Raw genomic sequence first — 22,582 nt, 5'->3', positions numbered from 1 at the left:
TAAGAGTTTAAGATGGTCTTTTTAGACTTTTTTGTAGTAAGTTCCTAGTTCCTTTGATCAGATAGCACCTCAACAGGTGTGTGGTGTGTTATGTAGCAAATGAGCATTTTATTTGCTCTGGTTAGATTTTATAAACAATCATGTGAAGTGCTTAACATGAACAAACACTTGGTTTATTAATTAACACTCAGTATTTGCATATCAAATGTCAAAGAGCTTTTGGGTGGCATGTTTCTCTACGATAATTTACACCAGGAGTCAACAGAATGTAACATGACTTTGAGACAAAAGACAAGTTCACAAATCAACATGTACCTCATTCACAGACACCTAAAAGAAACCTTTAGTCTACATGCTTTTGAATCATGTTAATCCTCCCTAATGAAAAGGTCATAGGATTTTGCTTATGCCTGTGTGGAAATGTACTGCACATTGATCCCCATAGGGCTTTTTCCTTAGATGGCTTTTGCCAAACTTGCCAGTAATGGGAGGAAAGGAAGGAGGGAGATGGAGGGCGGTGGAAAGAGTGACCAGTCCGACAGGTTTATGTCTCCCTGTAGACTGAGCTCTGTGGAGCAGGCCCACAGGAAGAAGTGGAGCCAGCTGTGACGGCATCCTGCTAGCCACTGTGGTTTCGGGAACTTCGGGGCTACACTATCACCGACTCAACATTTCCCCCTCTCCTATACCCCTCCCAGGGGTTGTTTTTGTTGGCCAGGGGGTAGTGTTTGGGTGGGGGCTGCTATGGGGCTCTGTGGAACAGCCACTCCTATACTTCAGGATATGGGGAGTTCAGCCACCCACAAGGACAGGGATTCTCAAATATCATGTGAAGTAACACATTTGTTCCTTAGTGCTAATTGCCATTTTCGGACTGGAAGGTGGGTTCATAAATTTAGTTTTATGGGCAGGATGGGTGTCGTTTAAGGTCTCCGAGGCCACCAGCTGGACTATGCTTTGGCAGAGGCAACAGTGTGTGTCAGTACAGAATGTTTGACAGTAAAGTCATGCTGTCAGGTAGTACAGAGATGTCCTCTTAATGTTAAGAGCAGTGGACAGTGGGGGGTCCAACACCACTGAAAATGTAAAGGTCATCTAATCTATTCCACCTCAAACCTGCCTGGCTGATCGATCTTCCTGAAGGAGTCAATCGATTTGATCAGAGAGCCTCTCCTAAGAGATGGCCTCCTAACGAGTGGCAGGGTTTCTGCAGAAGGCTGCAGTGTGCCAGCTTGGTACATGTCTCTGCGATAAACCAAGACATTAAAATCTCTGATTAAACAGTAACTCACCACCTGTGGTAGCCATTCTCTAAATAATCCACTGATTTAAGACACCAAAGAACATCTACGGTTACCATCACTTCATCATGTTATCCGACTCATTCTACTGTATATGCAATGCATGCACACTAAAATCAGATCAACAAAATCCTGCAGGACTGACTGACAGCCAAGAGAGATTGGGCTGTAGTAAACAGAGTGGTAATCTTGATATTAGGACATTATGTGCCCCCAGTCAAAGCATGATGCATCTTTCTCATCATGAACTTGGTTTGTAGAACATACCCCACAAACAAAGTCAACAGACAAAACCATCGTGTGATTGGATTTTAATCCAATTGCATTATTATTCAGGCCTCCCATTGGCCATTCATTACTCTCACATGGAGACTGTGTGGGTTGTTATCACCCAATCAGGCTCAAGACTGTATTCTGGAGAGCATGCTTTCGTTTGCATCCTTTAAACCCTCTGAGCCTTCCCTCTCTCCGGGCCCACCAACGGAATACCTAATTCCAAAGTAAACTGATTGCTCTCTCCAACAAGATTACACTGTGATGATGTTAGCCAAATGAGACCACTATTCGGATGCAACCTGGGCAGGCAAGGATGCTTACTGCAAGATGACTGATCAGCATGTTAAGAGAAATGAGGTTGGAAAAAAAAGGAGGAGAAAACGAGGGTTAGAAATCGAAAGAGTGTGAGAGGGTTGTGCGCGTGGGGGTAAGCAGAAATGTAATTTGCTTCTCACCTCAGGCGACTGGGCTCTGAGGCCAGTAAATATGCAAACAAGCTGAGCCTGGCCATCAATATGAAGACCCTAGATGATTACTAATCTCCACCGCAGAAGTAGATTGAGGTCTGTTCAGCATCGCCATGCAACATGAGAAAAAAAAAGAGAGAGGTTAGAATCCAAACTGCATCTCCATATTGGCCCCCAACGTTATGCGCAACTCAGAGTTATGGGTATATTTGACCTTCAGTTTGAGAAGTAATATACTATTTATGGTGCATACAAAGCAGCAATACAGAAGCATTAAAATTATATGTCTTAAACCAATTATTGTAAACTTTTTCAAAGGATTCATTAATGTTACAACATATTCTGAATATAATTCAGAAACTGATAACATAACCTTCTCAGAAACTTTGAACCTTGTTCTCAACTCACCCCAGTCTTTTCATCATGGAGAACTCCTTGTCTGATATGAGCTCTTAGACGTGAGACATAGTAGTTTACCAGCCCATTGTCATTCCCCATCCGTAATCCGGGATAAAAAAACCTATGGGACATGGACCAGGCTGGAGTCATTAGGTGTGTGCGTGGCTTACCCAGACAGCCAGATAAACCAGATGCCTCGGGATGGCCAGGGGTCATCTCTCTGTGAGAACACGTTGTTGATGTCCTTGTTTCTCTCTACCTCTTCTTCGCCTGCACTCCGTCTCTCGTCCCTCTTCATCATTCCTTCTCTTGCTTGCTCTCTGTCTTTCTTTCTTTTCTTTCTCTCCCTTGATTGCTCTGCACAGTCATCACAAACACAGAGGTCCGTGTTGGAGCTTAGCAGTCGAAGAACCTGTCAGCTAAAGGGAAGGAGGAAAGACAGACAGGGGAGTTGTCTGTGGCCCTAGATTGAATGCCTGAGGGTGTACTACGTGTGGAGGATAGTTAGTGCAGAAGGACGCACCGCAATCTGCAGGTGAATCCTCTCATTTTGGGAGACTTAATGCATTTGAATCATCACCTCTACGGGAGAGTGTTATGACTTTCTGTTACAGATGGAATCTAAAATGCAGCAAAAGTTGTGTCTTTTATTTTTTATTTCAAAATACAGCAGGTGGGCTGTGTAAGAGGAATATATATTCTAAGAATGTCTTCCCAGTCCTAAACATAATTGACTATTCCTTGTATTTTAGAGTGTGTTTCCAGCATTGAGCTTTACCCTCTGCAGTGAGTGCACAAGGCTTGAGGATGTTTACCTGGCATGGTGCCTGTTGTAGCTGCCCTCCTGTTGAGGAAAAGCAGGTCAGGCTATAGCTTTGTGTTTGTTTGTTTGTGCGTGTGAGCATTTTTGCAGGTGTGTATGAGTCTTTGAGTGTGTTTCTGTATGTATATATGTGTGTGTGTGTGTGTGTGTGTGTGTGTATGTTTGTGAGGAGGAGGGGGAGATCATTAGGGTGGAAAGGGTCAGAGAGCGCATTACATTCAGCGAGAAAAAAACAAGATATATCGCCAATGTAAGCACTTATTTTTCAGGAGCAGATAGGATGAGTATCGGGGTTGCGGGGCGGTGGGTAACTGGACTCTCAATCCAACTGAACCATCCATCTGCTCAGCCATCAATCTTCCCTCTCTATCCCTCTGTTCATTTACTCATCTAGCCATTTATCCATCCTCGCCTGTGGCCAAAGGGCCATGTCTCTTTGTGGCCCTGATAATCTGGACCAATTTCCTCTGCAATTTATTTCCCAGCCAACCACCCACCTGGTCAAGCAGCATCAGGCTTCTCAAGGTAGAGCCACTCATCCCAGCAAGCCCCTTTCCACCAATCACATCCTGTTTTTTTTCCTCCTCAAGCCTCAGATCTTTTGTCTTTTGTGTTTTGAAGTTTCAATTGAGTACTGGAGTAATACAACCATTTCTCCTTTCTTTACTGTAATCTCTGACACCATTCAGCAGCTGTTGTTTACCTCTAATGTCCCAACCCTTCTCCATCTTTGTTTTCTATTATCATCTTCCGTTTCTATCAGCATCTCTCTGCTGCCTGCCCTCTTTCTCTTTCTTTCTCTCTCCCTCCCTCCATCCTGTCATGGCTCCTCAGTATTCTGCTGCTGTCTTGTGTGGAGTGATTTTGCCCAGACACGTCTGGCTCTGGGTAAAGTGCGGTCCCCAGAGAGCACGCTCCGCAGCCCCCAGGTCGCCGGCACCATGAATACATTATGATCCCCATTTCCATCCTGTTGCCACGGCAGCACTTTTAGAGCCGCAGGGCGATTAAGACGTGTGCTGTCGATACCCTGATAGGAGCAGAAGTTGGATCTGGAAGCTGGCCTTTGATCAGATTCTATCCGCTCGCCTGCTATTGGTGGCTTCAACACAGGAAGACAAAGAGGAGGTCTTGTGGGCTTTTTATTGGTTTGACAAGCTCACCTGCTGTACATAAGCATACCATGCATCCATCCTCAAGCTCTTTTTCCCACCTCTCTGCTTTATCTCCGTCTTTCCTGCCTCAAACCATTTCCCTCCCTTATTCTCACTTCCGTTGCTCCTCCCTATCACCGCAGTTCAGCTAAGGCAGCATTATACGCAGTCTCTCTCTGCTCTCTGATATTCTGCTTTCCTCACAAAGGAAGCAACTCCCTTACCTTTTATTGTTTCCTTTTTTTCTTTGGGGGATGATGTATAAAACATGGTGCCTCAGGTAGAGGATGTTGGGTAGGAAGCCATGTCCCCCTAAATGGCCAGCCGTGTGCATGCGCCTAACACTTCACTGAGCAATCTGTCAACATGTCAGCAACACATGTTTTGTAAAAAGCCTCTGGTGGGAGCCAGGGGAAAAAAGGCACTCCTGCCAGACCAGAGAGGAAATGCTTTTTTCTCCTCTATGCAGTGGATTTTCTATTGCTGGTGCTCAGTCCCACGGGCCCCCCACCACCACCCTCCCCTCCCCCACACATACACCCGTTGTCTGCACTTCAGAAATTTGAACTGGGGACCCTCGAGGGGGTTTACTGGGAGGGTGGGGGTAGGCTGCGAGGGAGGGGCTCCCTCTTTTTCAGAGCGTATGAAATTGTGAAGGTATATTGTGGCAGGTCCCCAAGCGGTCTTTTCTAATACCTGAGTTTCTGGCGAAGCTGGAAATTACCAGCGGCTCCCCCGAGGGACGGCTTTATCCACACCAGGAAGGGGAGCAGAACTCAGTGGGGAGGTTACTTAATGCATGGCTGAAATAAAAGAATTTCTGAGAGACAGAGGCTGAAAAGCTAGCTTTTTTTTCTTTTTCAAGCCCCCCCCCCCCCACCCACTCCTGTTCCCTCTCCCTCTCTTTTTTTCCTCCCCAGTAGTATAGTTTACTACTCTCTGCCTTCTCTTGAAGGGTTCTAGTTTAATAAACTTTCAGAGGATCCTGCTGGTGCAGACAGCTAGACAAATACCCTTGTGTGTTCTCTTTTGTCGGAGATACAGCTTTTTGTTATGTTCTTGCAAATTTGATTTCTCCCTCTGTCTTTCGTTTTCTCTGCCGCCCTCTGTCTCTCTCCCTTTCTGCATTTGTCTTCATCTCCCTCGTCCTCCTCTCGCTTTCTGTCTCCCTCTTCAATACACACACACTGCACAAGCACACACACAAAGTCAAACTCTGTCTCTTGTGGTTGAGTTTATTGTTTGGTCTGTCTCTTCGTTCTCCCCCTCTGTGCTCCCTTTTGTTTTCTGTATGTTTTGTTGTATTGTGCAGAGAGGCTGAGATGCAGATAGAATGCAGTTTGCCCTGGGTGAAGAGTGCGCTCAAGCAACCTTGGTATCTATTTAACAAAACACATTCATCTATTTACACATGATCAAATGTGTGAAACTATACTATTAAAGCGCAGGGTGTAAGGTGTTTCTCATCAAAGAGATTTAATACATAATGTTTTGGGGCAATTCACTCACCCTTCTCTATGGCCTTATTTTCTACTTACTGTATGCAATGATGCCCTATTCCTTGGTAATCAGCACCTGTATCTAATGTCCATGGATCGTTAATCTTGCCTCGTTCATAACCTCAGAAAAAAAAACAACATAAAAATCTTATTCCATGTACCTAATGCCCCTCTCTCTCTGTTTCGTTCTCCCTCTCTCTTCCTCCCTCTCTGCTGTTGGTAAATAATTCAACCTTTTCCCTGTAACAAGTGCTGGCCTTAATAGGGAGTAGTACCTGTAGTTGGGATAAACAAGGCAGCCAGCCTCACCAGTGAAACAGAGGGATTTGGGCTTCATGAGGGCAGAGGAATAAGTCGTTTCCTTCTGAAAGGCAGAGTAGACTGGCTGACATTAATTAAACCCTATAGGATAAAGGTTATCTGAGGCCTAGCAAAGCAGAGACCGTGCATGCGGGATGTTATGTCTGCCGAATCCTAATCAAGACTTCTTATTAAAGCGACATGTGTGGGCTCAGGCATGTATAATATGTGTGCATCGTTGTTGTGTTCATTGGTGTAAAGCAATGACAACATTTAATCTAGTAGAGGAAAGGTGCAGTATCTCTGACCTTCTACCTTCAGTTGTAGATGCAAATTGATAACCCAAGCAAATAGTTCCCAAAAACATGAAGAAGAACAATGTAGCTACCACCTCTGCGATATTTTCAGCGCTCAACACATTCCTAAAAATAAAGACAGAAGCAACTTTCAAGAGAGTTCCATGTTTAGAAAACATTGTGTTGCCCACTGTGCCCTGTAGTGGGAGGTGTGCCTCCTCACCAGAGATCCTCCCATGGTGCACCTGTGACTGAGTCACCTGACCCGAGTTTCAGAATGGCGCTCAGGTGCCATGGCTCATGTTTTACAAATTACCCAAGGGGCCGTGCACCACCTTTGTGCCCATATTTCTTCCCTGCTGTATGCATAGTGCGTGGGATTATGTTCCCCAACTCCAACTCCTACCTCAGACAATGAACAGCCGCAGAGATGACAGTCACCTCACTAACCCAAGAACTCTAAGGAAAATACAAATTAAGTAGGAGAGAAAGCACTGCTCTGACCTATTGGCTTCTTATGTTTGTGGTGGATGTACTCTGGTTTAAAAAAAAAAAAAAAAAAAAAACCAGCATGGATCCTTTTACCAGGCTGGTAGGCTGTTATGTGTGTCTTCAGGACTCCAGTGGTAATCTGAGAACATCTCTTTCTCTCACTCTCTTCCTGACTTGTCAACTTATTTGCATGCCAAATTTAATTAAAGGTCACCTTACGTTGTAATATTCTCCTGATATTTAAAGTAGCCAAGTATGATAACTGGAGTAGTGACACAGGTTTTATTACCATCTCATTGTATGACGTCTCTATATTAGCGGTACAGTAACACTAGCTCTTCCACAGTAATGTCTCCTTCTTTCATATACAGATAAAGGCTGATGTCCTCTCCTCTACAACAGCCCAATGAAAAGTAATTAGCCGATATGAATGTTGCTGTCAGTGATAACTGATATTGGGGGACTATTACATTCACTCTCCTGAATTATGATCCTTGAAATGAGTTCATCACAGTGAGCTGCACATTCTGATAGACATTAGATTACCACATATTAGAAGGAAAACTACTAATTACTGCAGTACAGTTGCATCTACAAAATTGTCACAATATCTACAAAAAACTAAAAGATTTCAACATTTCTATTTTTATTATAACAAGACTCACCTTGAATACTTGATGTATTCACTTATTATGGTTTCTGAAGAAACATTTTCAATGTAAAATCAAACTGAACATCTGAGATCTTTCCTCAAGTTTACTGGTACTGAATGCATGATAATTCATACGGAAGTGCTGGTTGGCAGTCATACTGAGTTCCTCTCCTGAGAGAGACATAAATAGCCTCCCAGGTGGTGGTGTGTAACTAAGTAAATGGTTACTAAGCCAAGGAGTGCTGGGCCTATGTAAATAGGGAGAGACATATCCACATTGAGGTGCTGGAGTGAGAGGAGGGTATTCAAAGGTAAGATGAACCTTGATAAGTTCTTTCAGGGATTCTTCTACAGTGACCCTGAAAGTTTTCCACTAAGTACATCAGCATGCGAACTTTTAGCAAAACAATCCAAAGGGTTTTTTTTCTAGCTGATAAATAGATAAACAGGAATAAATCAATGTGAAGTGATGGATGAATAAGTAAAATGCCCTGTAGTCATTTGTCTGGTTGTATTCAGGCCTCATATTCCAGCCCTGTTCTGCAAATGAAGATGAGGGTGAGGGCACAGAAGGAACTGCTTCAGTCCGTGAGGCATGTGTGCATGTTTGTGTGCATTTATGAGTGTGTGTGCGTGCGTGCGTGCGTGTGTGTGTGTGTGTGTGTGTGTGTGTGTGTGTGTGTGTGTGTGTGTTTTCATAATACTTAGGCTAGTAGTATTAAGATATGATGATGAGCTGCCTGGATACCAGCAGAAAACAATAGAAGGGGAAACAAAGCAAACCCCTAAATCTGTCTGCCATTTGTGCTCACATACTGTACACACATGTCATGAGTATTCTGGCACAGTTACTGGGCCAGGGAAGTGCTGGTCTGGGGCCTGGCCCATTCTCCTGAGACCACCCCCCCCCCAACTGCCTCCTCCCTCTCCTCCCCCCTTCCCCCTTCCTGTGCAGTCTGTGGACACAGTCTGAGGCGACAAGGTTGCACAACAGCTCGCAAAGCCTCCACTTTACAAACATGATCATAAAAAAAAAACACAGCCTGCCATTAGAAATCTGTTTAAGAAGAGAAAAATAATTAGAAGGACTGTGATAATTGTGTCAAGGGGGAAATAGATCAGACGAATTATGGGAAGAACCAGAAAATCTTGCCGTGGCTTTGTTACTTTGCTGTTGGTTCATTTCGACATTGATCCACCCTTCCATCTGTCATCCTTTGCCTGTGCTCCTTCTTCAACTCTCCATTTCTTTCTCTCTTTCTGTCTCTCGTACTTGGATTCGAGAGCGGAGGAGCCTTCTGGCTTTAACGGAGAGGGGATGAAGATGTTTATTCATCTGGAGGGTATTAGAGCCATGATTAAGGAGAGGAGGGAGTAGTAAGGCTGATGCGACGTCTGAATTGCTCGTTCATTGGCCGCCTGCGGGATTCTGGCCAACACACCAAGAAAACAAGAAATGAAGAAGAACGAAAAAACTTGTAGTGAAATTCGATTCTCTCGGGAAAGGACAGAAGTTTAAATTTTAGCCCGTCTCACTCACTCCCTCATTCTCAGTCTCTCTCCCTGTCCTCACAGCTAAGCTAATTATTAATGAATGCGGTTTCTGTTGAACCTTGGAGAGGTGTCAGTGCTGCAGTCACTGAGGGTTAAGAAATCTTGACATTTAAGACAGGGATGCATGAAAATACATCGTCTTGCTTGAGTTGATGCTTGTTTTTCTTCCCCTCCCGCTCTACTCTCCAAGATGCATGTTTTCGTCTCCCTCCTGGGCTGTCTCCAGTTGTTTTACCACTGACAAGCTGGGATGGCGTTGAGGAGATATCAAATAGAGCCACAGTGTATTAATCAGGGGAACCAAAGGTCATGGGTCAAGAAGCAGGGCCAGGTTTTTTTTTAGTTTTTTTTTTTTTTTATGAATGCTAATGCTAAAGCTAACACAGGACTCAGTTGCTAGGGTTGTTTGTCCATATGCATGTGATTTTCGTTGTACTGCTGCAGAGAAAAAAAAGAAGTATTGATATAAGACTTTTTTTTATAGGCACTTGGCAGGCTAACTGTCCTTTTTAAAAATAGTCCAAGTGTCTGAAGTCATCCTTTAAAAGTGAAATATTTGTTTGTTGAAGTCTAGTCCAAGTTTTATGGGTCACTATGAGGTTTGAGTTTGATTAAAAAGAATTCAGCCCTATTTTCCGAATTCAGTGAGTGTTGTGCTTGGTTTTAAGTAATGGGTAGCGCCTCTTGAAACTTGCAGAGCAAACCCTATTTTAATGAAGCAACCATACAATAACTCAGCATATTTCTGTGCGCAAAACATTTTTTTCTTTTCCATGCTGATCACATAAATCACATTTCCATGACTAACTAAGAATGGGGAAAAATAAAAGAGCATCCAACTGAACTTCCGCACGGTGAGGAGATATTAGTAGAATAGCAGCATAGCACAGCACAGCGCTGCAGCATCTCTCACAGTGGCTGACTGGCTGACTGGCTAGCTGACTGTCCACTGGGTCCTGCGCCTGGTCTGCCGCAGTGTTGAGGGAACAGTACGCACACACATACACACAGAGGCTCCCCTGCCTATTGAAGCCCAGCCCAGCCCAGTCCCGCCTGGCCCAGCACTCCCTTAGAGCCAGTGCAGTGAGGCAGGCGGTGAAGGTGCATGCTGGGGGACAGATTGTCATCCTCCTTTCTCCCCCTGGGAGGCTCACTGTGGCTGCTGGTCCAGCCAAGACCTGGGGAACAGCCTCCTTCCTGTTTGTGCCTTAGTCTACCTGAAGTGGTCAACTGTCCTTCCTCTCCACACCACCAGCCGTTCAGCTCTAGGGGAGATGACACCACAACCACCACCCCACTCCCACACACAAACTGCTCCTAAACACAGCTCCAACCATCTTGCTTTGCAACACCTTTAGGTCTTTCCTCTACTAAAGCTTAATAATGGCTGCCTGATAACCTATAATTAAAGGATTACACTTTAAGATGTTTTGCCATGGTGATAGTATCCACCTGTATGCAATAAATACTCATTCATTTATGAAGTGAAAACTCTGAAATACACTTTTGGTGCCAGTGTAACTCACTTTTAATAATTCAAACACTTCAAATCAGGTAAATTTAATTGAAACAATAAGACATCAACATTAGCCCTTGAGCCCACCCACTGCACTCTTAAATAGTAACCTATTATGAACCCCAAATACACATTTCTTGAATAATGATGTAATTAAATTCTTCCTTTTCTTGTCCTCTCATTAATTTCCCTTTTCTCATTTGAAAAAAAGACTTAATTTTGAAAGCAGCAAAATGAACCACTCCTGACAATTTAATTTCTTGTTAACCCTGTCTCTGTGACTTTGCCCTGCCCTAATGTACAGTATGGCTAAACTTCTCTTGCAGAAAAATGCATAACCTACTCCAGGCAGTGCCAAACGTTATGATACAAGACAACCTTCCTGCAAATTGTAAAAATGGCCATTTCTATTTTAAACAGTTATTTATCTTAAATGTTTCTCATACAGTGAGTGTGAATTATAGCATCTTTAAAAGCTTTTTCATCCATACCTGACATAGAAATGATGTGTTAAAGTGTGTTGTTGACCTCAATGTGTGTATTATCCGGCAATAAATCATCTCTGGCATGCTTTCAAAGTTCAAACACTGCAGTTATGGATTGTTATATGACACAAATTTTCACAGGAAACACATTGAGGCAGATTTTAAGAAACATTATCATTGATTATCATCATCGATTTCAGTTTCTCCATGTTTGTGGAAAGACATCAGTGTAGCAGGTACACATCTCTGCGATAAGTAATGGAATTCCACTCTTTCATTGTGTCTCACTATCATGGAAAGAAAAAGCCTAGTAAAGGATGACTGGCCGCCCTACTTTTCCTTCTCTGGCCTTCCATTTGTCTAACTTTCCTGGGATGCCACTGGGGCACTGTGATTTCTGGGACAGTGACCAAGTGCTCCTGTCTGAGTCGGGGGACGTGGGTAATGTGGACAAAGTAGTTGACAGTTTGCCGCTTCCCCATGGTTGAGAGACAGAGCCATGAGGGCTAGAATAATGGACACCCAGACCACAGAGTCAGGACAGTGCTTGATGTCCCAGCTCTTTGTGTCAGGCCCTGTGTGAAAAAATCCCCATTGACTACAGTTTGGGGATGTGTACATTTTTCTTCCAAGTGTGTGCAGATATGTGTTGTGTACATGATGTTAACCCAGAGTAACTCGCTGCCACCATACTGATGAATCCCCGGGAAGTGATTCCTTATTTCATCTACTGTTTTTCTACCTCATCCAGTAAAAGATATCATCCTTGATCACTGCTCCTCCAGTTGTCTCACCCAACCCCTCCTTCTCATCCTGTAGCATAGTGGATTTGATTGATCTGTAGCAAGGGGGGAGAGGGACCTGACATTTCTCAGTGATGTGTAAAAAACATATTGTGTTTGCTAAGAAAAAAAGAGAGAGACAGGCAGAATATACACACACAGACCCGCACACATAGACAATGCTATATCTGAGGTTAATGGTAAATAGAAGGCCCTTTAAATGCCTCTGGTTTGGCTTATATATGTGTGTGTGTGTGTGTGTGTGTGTGTGTGTGTGTGTGTGTGTGTGTGTGTGTGTGTGTGTGTGTTAATCAGCTGCATGGTGCAAAAAGCCATGTCTAGCCACCTGGCACTTTTGTTGACAGCTACTGGGAATTATCAGTGTTTCATTTTGACTGGATTTGATGTCTTAAAACAGGGATGTAGCAGGACTACTGTGAGTAAAGCCCAGCACTGGGCCTCTTCCAATAGCTCTGTGTCCTCTGAGCTCTGTGTCCTGAATCAACTGAGTGATTCGTGCATCTGACTGGAATTAGTCCCACAAACGTGAACCCCCCTCACTCTCAGTCAGACAGACTGGAGTCTTAGCAAATGTAAAAATTTCTCTCACTACCTCTTCTATTAGATCTTAAGTGGTTGTGTCACAAACAGGGCCGTACATGATACCGTGTTGTTCAGACACATATTGCTATTTGGGCATCAGAACAGGAAAAGCGTTGAGATGACACATGCATTGTCTCATGGGGAAGGCTCACTACTTTTCCCAGTAACTGTAAAAAGATCCCCTTTCTGAATATGAAGTGGGGTCATGGTGTTACATCAGACAAGTTGTCAGCTTTTTGTTTATTCAATGAATCCCCAATCCCCAATGTGCCACAAATACACTCACACAAACACATCTCTTATGACAACCACTACGTACAGATCTCTGGTACAACACAGAGGAAGATAAGTTCTGGCTGCTGAAAGCATGGTCATCCTTTGCGTCTCTAGAATGGCTTTTGAACAAAGTCTAGCTTGCTATAGAAGTGGCAGATGAGTGATAGCAAAAACATTTTTCTGATAAGATAAGGTCCTGGACCTGGATAAGAGTTTGGCTTCCTAAATAGAAGAGATGTACTCTGTTGCTGTTAGGCAGTGATAAGCCATCTTGAACTGCTTCCAGGACCTCAGACATGAAGGTCTGAGTGCCAGCAGTGAGTTATTCCCAAACCACGGTCCCTGAAAGGTTTCAGAAGGGTGTATTATGAGATGAAAACAATAGAATCACAAATGCCTGTTTAATAAACATATAAGCTTTGGACAAAACCTGCATACAAATTTCAAATTCTCTGATAAAAAGTAAGTAATTATTTTAGTAAAACTTTATGTATTTATTTATCACACTTTTCAAAATATAGGTTACACAAAACCCTCACAAAACCAAAAAAGTCAGTTGAGGGATGGTCATCATTATTTTCACTCAGCACCCAGCTTTTACTTTTATGTTGCAGCACTGATTATAAAAGCACATTTCATAAAACTTTAAAATGCGGAGACAAAGGTATGTCTGGGTTTGAGACGATTACAATAGCTTTGCTGAAGCACTGGGGATATAGATTTTTTTTACAGTATTTTGTTAATAAGTCACTTTTGTTGACAGCTACAACAAACAACATTTTTTATGGTATGTACATCACCAGATTTCAACTCAAACATCCTAGCAATACATTTCACAAGAGAATTAATTATACATTTTCTGTCTGGCTCTTTCATTTTTTACATGTAGAAATAACAGGCTTTGTCTTATTCTTTCTTTATCAAACAAATTGTTCTATGAACCGAACTCTCACATATTGTATTGCTGTACACTTTTGGAGTCAGTGGAAGGGAATTTTACTGGATTTGTATCGCTTTTTCATACACATATTTTTTATTTATTATTCTACTAATGAGCACACCAGCCACTAATATATTTGAAATATTATCAGTTTTATTATTATCAATCCAAAAATCATATGTTCTGTCTACAAAAAATGCAATTGTAATGAATCTTCTCAAATTATGTGTATCATTTAGCCTTTAAAGAAAAATTGAGACAATGTTTGCCACCATATGTATTATATTCCAAAGGGAAACAACGGCATCAAGAAAATTAATGACTTGCTGTCTTAAATTTATATTTATATATTTTGCTAATTCCCAAAAACATTAATTGCATAAATCAAAACATTCTTCAGGGATTTTAGAAGCTATGGCACTGTGTAGAGAAACGGCAAACTTACCTGTTCCCAGCATTAAGGAACTTATTTGAACAGGAGTATTTACTCTGGGAAAGGTTGCTATAAATGAGCATAGAGGAAGTGGTGCACAAAGAGTACTTCAGACTGGCTTGAGGAAACGGAGACCTGCGTGTGAAGGGGGAATTTTTAATAGTTACATTTGCATTTTGAGTAAAGAGATAAACTGATTTGTGTGGCTATTGCAGATATCCTAATTCAACTTACAGATATTGAATACTTGAACTTGACAAGCTAGGCTTTTTTTTTTAATTCTTTAAAAAGTTTTAATGTAGTGTAACTGATGGCGGAAATTATATCTTACTAGTAAATATGACTAAGGCTCATTTTATGCCATCCCCTATAGGAACACTCCAAATGAGGTTGTTTTGTTCCATATAGGAGACAGTTAAAAGAGAAAGATGGAGGGGGTAGGGACAGAACTCCCAGAGAGGGACAGGCCTTAAGATGGAGGTCTTCCTCCCAGGACGTGACAGGCTGTTGGCTGGAGGATGCTCAGGAAGGCCTTGGCAGACCAACAAAGACAGCCCTTCAGCTGCAGGGTGTAGTTTTTCAGGCCCCAGCATCCCCTTTGGCAGCAGCACAGAGAGTGCTGGCGTGCACAGGCCCCCGGCCCGAGAGACAGGGAAGTAAGGCCCGTTCTTTTATTTACTCAGGCTGCTGCTGAGGCCTGGGCATTTCTTGTCTGGGTGAAGAAGGAAAAAAACAAGTCTCTCTCTTTCCTCTTGAGGTCTCCTGAGGAAGATTGCGCTTTCATCTGCAGTTGTTCACACACTTGTTTCGGCCATTGCGCTTGTATTGGTATTCTATGTGCACATGTATGTGTACACATATATGGTATGTTTGTGGGTGTGCAATGTGCATTTCTTTTGTATATTACTGAGCTTATGTGTGTGAGAGAGAGTGAAACTGTTGTAAGTCTCACAATGTGGGACAATGTACCTGAAATTTACATTTTCAACTCTTAATGCCCAAAAACAGATGTGATCTTTCTTTTTTTTTTTCATTTTGACGGCCGTCACAGTAAGACAAGTAACATAGCAACCATGTTTTTTTACAGCATCAGGTTTTTTTTTTGTCCAGCACACATACAACATATTTAAGTCAGATTGGTATGATGATACCTTTAATAGGACAAAAGGTGCAACCCAGAGAGAAATGAATTTCATTATTAAAATGCATTATTAATATTATACTATGATATTATTATTCAGCAGCTTCTGTAGTATTTCACAAACCTTATGTTAATATAACTATTTGCTCATCTAAACACGTTCAATTTGTTAGCTGAACTCTGCTGTTTGCAACCCCCACATGTCCCCTACAGATATGACTTTATGTATGTGTGTTATTGGAGTAAAGGCACTAAATAAATAATATACATCAAGTAAACAAACAAAAAAATGGAATGAGGTTGTCCTGACAGCTTAGTAATGTCTCAAGGCAAAGACATCCTCATTTAAGACAGTAGAATTTCATTTAGCCTTGTATACAGGCCCATTTATTTGTTTGTTTCATACTGTTGTCTCGAAGCCAATATGTTTGACTGTAAGGCATTGGCTGGGGTCATTCTTCTTACACTGTCTTCTTCTCCTATACCCTGGGAGGCAGTGTGAGAGAGGGCAGATCCGCCCCCTCTGTGGAGGAGGGCATAGCACTGAGTCACCCATCCTCCCTCAAACCAGAGAGAGAGAGAGAAAACATTGAGACATGTATGAGAGATAAAGCAAGTAAATCAGGCAAGGTTTGCTTCTTGAGTGAGATGTGTGTGCAGAGTGGGCGCCTTGCCAGGGGTGGGAGGTTTCCGGGAGGGCCACGGTGTGGAGGTGGGCTGTCAATGTGCCGCTTTCAGCAGTTTGGAGGGGCAAGGGAATGGCCTCCGACCCCATCTGTTTCCTGAAGATAGGCCCTGATGGGGGTAAGTGCTCAGAGAGGGCATGATATCCTGACAAAGGGCAGATCTCCCAGCAAAAACAACAGAAAGGGGGAGAGAGAGAGACTTAGATTTGTCAGCTGAAGGAGAGTACAGAGGTTGGATCCTGGAAAGAGCTTGTGCTTTTCCTTAGTCCCTCTCATAAATCTTTGCAGTTTCCTCTTGTTTTTCCCATTCCAAGTTCTGGCCTTTTGACACAGTTTTTTTTTCTGAAGGGGTTGGGATTACGTTGTTTTATTTAGGTAAGGAAGTTCACAGCACTTAGAATTCGGCAGCGGGAAGAAGTGGTCTGTAACCTTTTGAACTTGTGGAAAGTGGTGTTCTGTGTTTTCCATTGATATCACTGTGCAGTGCAGCAGTGGAAAGGAATGTCGGCAAATAAGTGATTTGTATAGGGAGACGTTAAAGTAATTGTAACACGCATGGGAGCCGTATTGTCAGTTGGCTGGTGTTCCCTGGTCATTCTCTGCACCTGCTTGTCCTTGAGTGAGATAGTTAGCCACTCAGTTGTCTTCCCCAATCTGTTCCCCCGTCCCCTCGTTGCTTCCCCTGTATCAGCACATGGCACATTCATCCATCCAGTATCAGTTGCCTCACAGCTTAGCGCAGACCACACTGACAAATATGATAATAATGCATATTCTATAATCTGATATCTATTGACTGATGTTCTGAAAGGCCCATGTTTCATGAAAATCATCTATTTTGCAGTGGAACATTCCTAAAGGCTATGCATGGCTGTAGTCTAAATTACACATTTAATCTTCTCTTTCACCCTTGAGAACTGCTTTTCCCTGCTTTTTTCTCTTGTCTTAAGGTCATTTCAAGGGTTCTTGTTTTTCAAAAATATTCTAGTAATTGTTCAGGAATAATAGAAATGTTCTAATTTACCTCATGCCAGGCTTACATACTAAAGTACACTCATTGTCTTGTGTTGGCTTTAAATGTCAGAGATTGTGTTTTGAGTCACAGTGGGCTAAGTCATTATATGGCCACATACAAGGTTAATTGTAGTAAAAGTATTTCCACTTATTCTCTTCTCTAATTATACTTTAAATTGCATATTTAAATGTAACTTTTAAGATAACACCTAAGGAGAGGTATTGTTTTATGTTGAAGAAAAAAATGGTCTAAGTTGCAAAGAATTCTAAATTCTTACACCACTACCTTATAATTATTATGACAAATAACGCCATGGTGGCCCACCTTTTCTATTCAAAAGAACGAGACAAATTAGTTGCTAATGCAGTCTTAGCAAACACCCCTCTTACTCTTTCTTTCTCTCTTCATCTTTTTTCCTCTGACTTGCCCTTGATATCCTATTTGCTCTCTTTCCTTCTCCCTATTTCTGTCTTCTTCTCCAGACGGTGCTGATATTGAGGATGACCCATCGTGTTCTTGGCCAGCATCATCTCCCTCCAGTAAGGATCAGACTTCTCCAGGACACTGCGAGGACTATGACTTTGGCGAGGATGAAGGGGGCCCTGGCCTACCATACCCATGCCAGTTCTGTGACAAGTCCTTCAGTCGCCTAAGCTTCCTCAAGCGTCACGAACAGAGCCACGGGGATAAACTCCCTTTCAGCTGTACCTTTTGCAGTCGTTTGTTTAAGCACAAGCGCAGCCGCGATAGACACGTGAAGCTACATACCGGTGATAAGAAGTACCACTGTGGAGAGTGTGACTCTGCCTTCTCCCGCAGTGATCACCTCAAAATCCACATGAAAACTCACGCCTCCAACAAACCCCACAAGTGCCCTGTGTGCCGCCGAGGCTTCCTTTCCTCCAGCTCTCTCCACGGCCACATGCAAGTACACGAAAGAGGCAAAGATGGCAGCAGCTCAAGCCTTTCTAGAGCTGATGAATGGAAGCTGAAAGAAACCCGCAAATGCAGCCGTTGTGAGGAGGGCTTTGATGTCCCAGAAGAGCTCCAGAGGCACATCGCTGAGTGCCACCCTGAGTGCTCGCCATCAGAGGATGGAGGCCTGGGTGCCACCCTGCAGTGTATCTACTGCCATGAGCCCTTCAGTGATGAGGGAACCCTGCTGACCCACATTGACCAGGCACACAGCCGTGACCGGAAGGGTCACACCTGTGCTATCTGCTCTGAGCACTTTTTGTCTGTTGAGGACCTCTATGCTCACATGGACATCCACCAGCTCCCAGAATCTAGTAACCATAGTAACAGCCCTTCTTTGCTGACTGTGGGTTACACCTCTGTCTCTAGCACCACTCCTGACTCGAACCTCTCTGTCGACAGCTCCACAATGGTGGAGACAGCGCCACCTGTTCCCAAGACAAGGGGAAGGAGAAAGAGGGCTGCTCAGAACACATCAGACATGGGACGTTCCTCCAAACAGCCTAAAGTTTCCTACAGTTGCATCTACTGCAACAAGCAAGTGTTCTCCAGTTTGGCTGTGCTTCAAATTCACCTGCGAACCATGCATCTGGACAAGCCAGAGCAGGCCCATACTTGCCAGTTTTGTTTGGAGGTTTTGCCCTCTTTATTAAATCTAAATGAACATCTTAAGCAGGTCCACAATGCAGAGGACCACGCTGCCCTGTTAGCCAGCTTACCTGATGCCCTCCTTCAGTGTAACTTCTGCCCTGAGGTGCTGAGTGATCTCAACGCCCTGCAGGAACACATCCGCTGTTCCCATGGCTTTCCCAGTCCTGTGGCCAAGGAGAGCAATGCCTTCTTCTGCCCCCAATGCTTCATGGGTTTCTTGACAGAGGCTACTTTGGAGGAGCATGTTCGTCAGACTCACTGTGATGGGGGAAGCCTGCGCTTTGACTCCCCTCTGGCTGTTACTCCCAAGGAGCCTATAGTCGAGGTGTACTCCTGTTCGTACTGCACCAATTCTCCCATATTCAACAGTGTTCTGAAGCTCAACAAGCACATCAAGGAGAATCACAAGAACATTCCACTGGCGCTGAACTACATCAACAATGGAAAGAAATCCTTGCGTACTCTCAGTCCCTCTTCTCCCATATCTGTGGAACAAACTGCCATGCTGAAGCAAGGCAGCTCAGCCTCACGTGCTACCAGTGAGTTCATATGTAACCAGTGTGGAGCCAAGTATACCAGCTTAGACCTTTTCCAGACTCACCTAAAAACTCATCTCGATGGCCTACAGCCTCAACTCACCTGCCCACAGTGCAACAAAGAGTTCCCAAACCAAGAGTCCCTGCTGAAGCATGTGACAATTCACTTCACTATTACCTCCACTTACTATATCTGTGAGAGTTGTGACAAGCAGTTCACTTCAGTTGATGACCTGCAGAAGCACCTACTCGACATGCATACCTTTGTGTTCTTTCGTTGCACTCTGTGCCAGGAGGTGTTTGACTCAAAGGTGTCTACCCAGCTCCACCTGGCTGTAAAACACAGCAATGAGAAGAAGGTCTACCGCTGCACCTCCTGCAACTGGGATTTCAGGCATGAGACAGACCTGCAGCTACATGTCAAACATAGCCATCTGGAAAACCAGGGCCGTGCCCATCGCTGCATTTTTTGTGGGGAGTCCTTTGGCACAGAGGTGGAGCTTCAGTGCCATATCACCACCCACAGCAAGAAGTATAACTGTCGCTTCTGCAGTAAGGCCTTCCATGCTATCGTCCTGTTGGAGAAGCATTTAAGGGAGAAACACTGTGTGTTTGAGGGAAAGACACAGAACTGTGGTGCTAATGGCTCTACTGTAAGCGGTGGTGATGGCCAGCCTAAAGAAGATGCTGAGCTACAAGGTCTCCTAACCAACAGCCATAGTACAGGGGCAGCAGGAGGATCTGTGGTCGAGTCCCACAACAGCCATGATGGAAGTGAGGAAGAGGTGGACACTGCAGAGCCCATGTATGGGTGCGACATCTGTGGGGCATCTTACACCATGGAGTCACTCCTCACTAACCACCAATTGAGAGACCACAATATACGCCCTGGTGAAAGTGCCATGATGAAAAGGAAAGCTGAAATGATCAAGGGCAACCACAAGTGCAATGTCTGCTCCCGCACCTTCTTCTCTGAGGCTGGGCTGAGGGAACATATGCAGACCCACCTTGGGCCTGTCAAACACTACATGTGTCCCATCTGTGGGGAGCGCTTCCCTTCCTTGCTCACCCTGACTGAGCACAAGGTCACCCATAGCAAGAGCCTGGACACAGGCAGCTGCCGCATTTGTAAGATGCCTCTGCAGAGTGAGGAGGACTTCCTGGAACATTGCCAGATGCACCCTGACCTGAGGAATTCCCTGACAGGTTTCCGCTGTGTGGTGTGCATGCAGACAGTCACCTCCACATTGGAGCTCAAGATCCACGGTACCTTCCACATGCAAAAGACAGGCACTATGTCCTCCAACCACCCCACGGTCCGCAGTAATGCCATCTCTCACAACCAGCACCAACACCATGTCCAGAAACCTTTCAAGTGCGCCTCTTGCCTGAAAGATTTTCGGTCCAAACTGGACCTGGTGAAGCTGGACATCAATGGACTGCCATATGGACTTTGTGCATCCTGTGTGACAGCTGCTGGCTCCAAGAGCTCCAGCCCAACAGTGAATGGAGGGAGACAACAACAGCAGCATGGAGGAGCCACCAATCCAGCAACAGTCACATGGATCCAGGGGGAGAGTCTCAGCCCAGGAGAGGGGAAAGGCAAAGCAGTCTCTTCATCATCTTCATCCTCTTCTACATCCTCATCATCCGCTGCAAAAACACGATGCTCCAGCTGCAATGTGAAGTTTGAGTCTGAAGCAGAGTTGCAGAACCATGTCCAGACAGTGCACCGAGAACAGGCAGGGGACAGTAACAACGGGCAGCTCAAGACCCCCCAGGTGTCACCCATGCCTCGAGCCAGCCCTTCACAAACTGAAGAGGTATTTTTAATGTTGTATTAACTGAGGTTGAATAGTTCATGAAAAAAATGCTGATTTGCATATTGTTTTTATTACCATGTTAATTTTGGAAAACAAAATAGATTTCTAGTGTGTAACATTATTTTTTCATTTTTGATTTTTCAAAGTTGACTATAATAATCCCTTTCCTCTTGGTCTTATTTACAGAAGAAGACATACCAGTGCATCAAATGTCAGATGGTGTTCTACAGTGAGTGGGACATCCAAGTTCATGTGGCCAACCACATGCTGGGTAGGAGATTTTTTTTTTTTTGTTTGATTCATTATGGTCTCTGTTGCAGTCCTGCAGTGGTACAAGTCATATAAAACAATGTTTGTGTACTATCAATGTAAATGTGTTTTCTACATTTCCTAAAGTATTTCAATAATGTAGCATTAATTGTGGCTTTTAGGTGTGTGATTTAAATTTAAGAGGGAATGATTTTGTGTGACCATCATCAATACAATATACGAATCATTAAGGAAAAATTCACCCAATGTCACAACAAATATTGGATAATTTTATAAAAATCAGACATAGTCTTTTCATAATTTTGAAAGATGAATCACATACTGAGAATTGATGTGATATATGTAATAAAATATTTGACCCTGTCTCATTCAGGCTCACAAGTATCTGGATCACATCACCAAATAGGTGGAATTATTTTAATATTTTGACCATCAACTGCATCCCCAGTGTTGTGCATTTATAAACCCATCATCTTCATTTCCCCATGCATGTGAATGGTAAAATATAGTATGTGTGCATGCTTGTGGAGCAGAATCTCTCCACTTCAAACCACTCTGTAATGAAGGTAGTTTGAAGTAGTGGAAACATTCAGATTGTTGAAATATTTAAATCAAATACAGATTTTATTCAAATTGTTTAAAATTCCAAATATTATCCCACATTTTTTGAAGAATCTCCACATTGCTACTGCACATTTTTTGTTTGGTTGTTTTTTTATGCATCTTCACTTAAGTAGTCCATTCAGATGACTGAGATCTGAATACAACATTTGATAACATACTTTCATGCTCTCTGCATTTTATGACGTCAAATCAACTGAAGAAATGGATTTTTTTCATTTTATTACATTGTGCATCAAAAATATTCCAAATTACTCATTCCCTTTCACAAGATTCCTAAACAAAGAAAGCTGGTGTAACACTAACCTCCATGATTTCAAAATGTCTTTACTTTTGGTTGTCATTTGTATGCAGGCAGAATAATTTGTAGAGAACAGACAATTGGAAAACAGGTTTTCTTGCCTGCAGTAAGTAGGCGAATTCCGGTCTCACGTTCCTTTATTCATTCATTTATTCAGCTCGTTTGGCGGCTCTTTCATTACACTGCATTATCTGTTGTCTTCAGTGGGAGAGAGACTCATTGATCTGGAACCAAACCGCCTCTCTGTTTGGGACACGCTTCTAGGCGCAGGTGAATTTAAACACGGTGGGCAATTCTATCAGGACCGGTAGGCAA

General features: G+C 43.4%; 1 protein-coding gene across 11 annotated transcripts in view; it reads left to right on the top strand.

Moving 5' to 3' along the window:
- LOC137194238 (zinc finger protein 521-like) overlaps nt 1–22,582 on the top strand; it is a 90,383-nt gene that overhangs the window by 21,772 nt on the left and 46,029 nt on the right. For 10 of the 11 annotated variants that reach the window (XM_067605952.1, XM_067605950.1, XM_067605951.1 and 7 more), the window contains 2 exons: nt 17,573–21,075; nt 21,262–21,346. In XM_067605952.1, coding sequence (XP_067462053.1) covers nt 17,929–21,075; nt 21,262–21,346 — 3,232 coding nt within the window. In that variant the 5' untranslated portion in view covers nt 17,573–17,928. Of the gene's footprint in view, nt 1–16,075; nt 16,194–17,572; nt 21,076–21,261; nt 21,347–22,582 lie in introns of those variants that run through there. The other variant, XM_067605948.1, reaches the window with a different exon arrangement.

Source organism: Thunnus thynnus, chromosome 12 (genome assembly GCF_963924715.1).
Source record: "Thunnus thynnus chromosome 12, fThuThy2.1, whole genome shotgun sequence".
In the NCBI taxonomy this organism is placed as follows: domain Eukaryota; kingdom Metazoa; phylum Chordata; class Actinopteri; order Scombriformes; family Scombridae; genus Thunnus; species Thunnus thynnus.
Note: the sequence above shows the minus strand (reverse complement) of the source record. Positions and strands in the feature narration are given on the sequence as shown.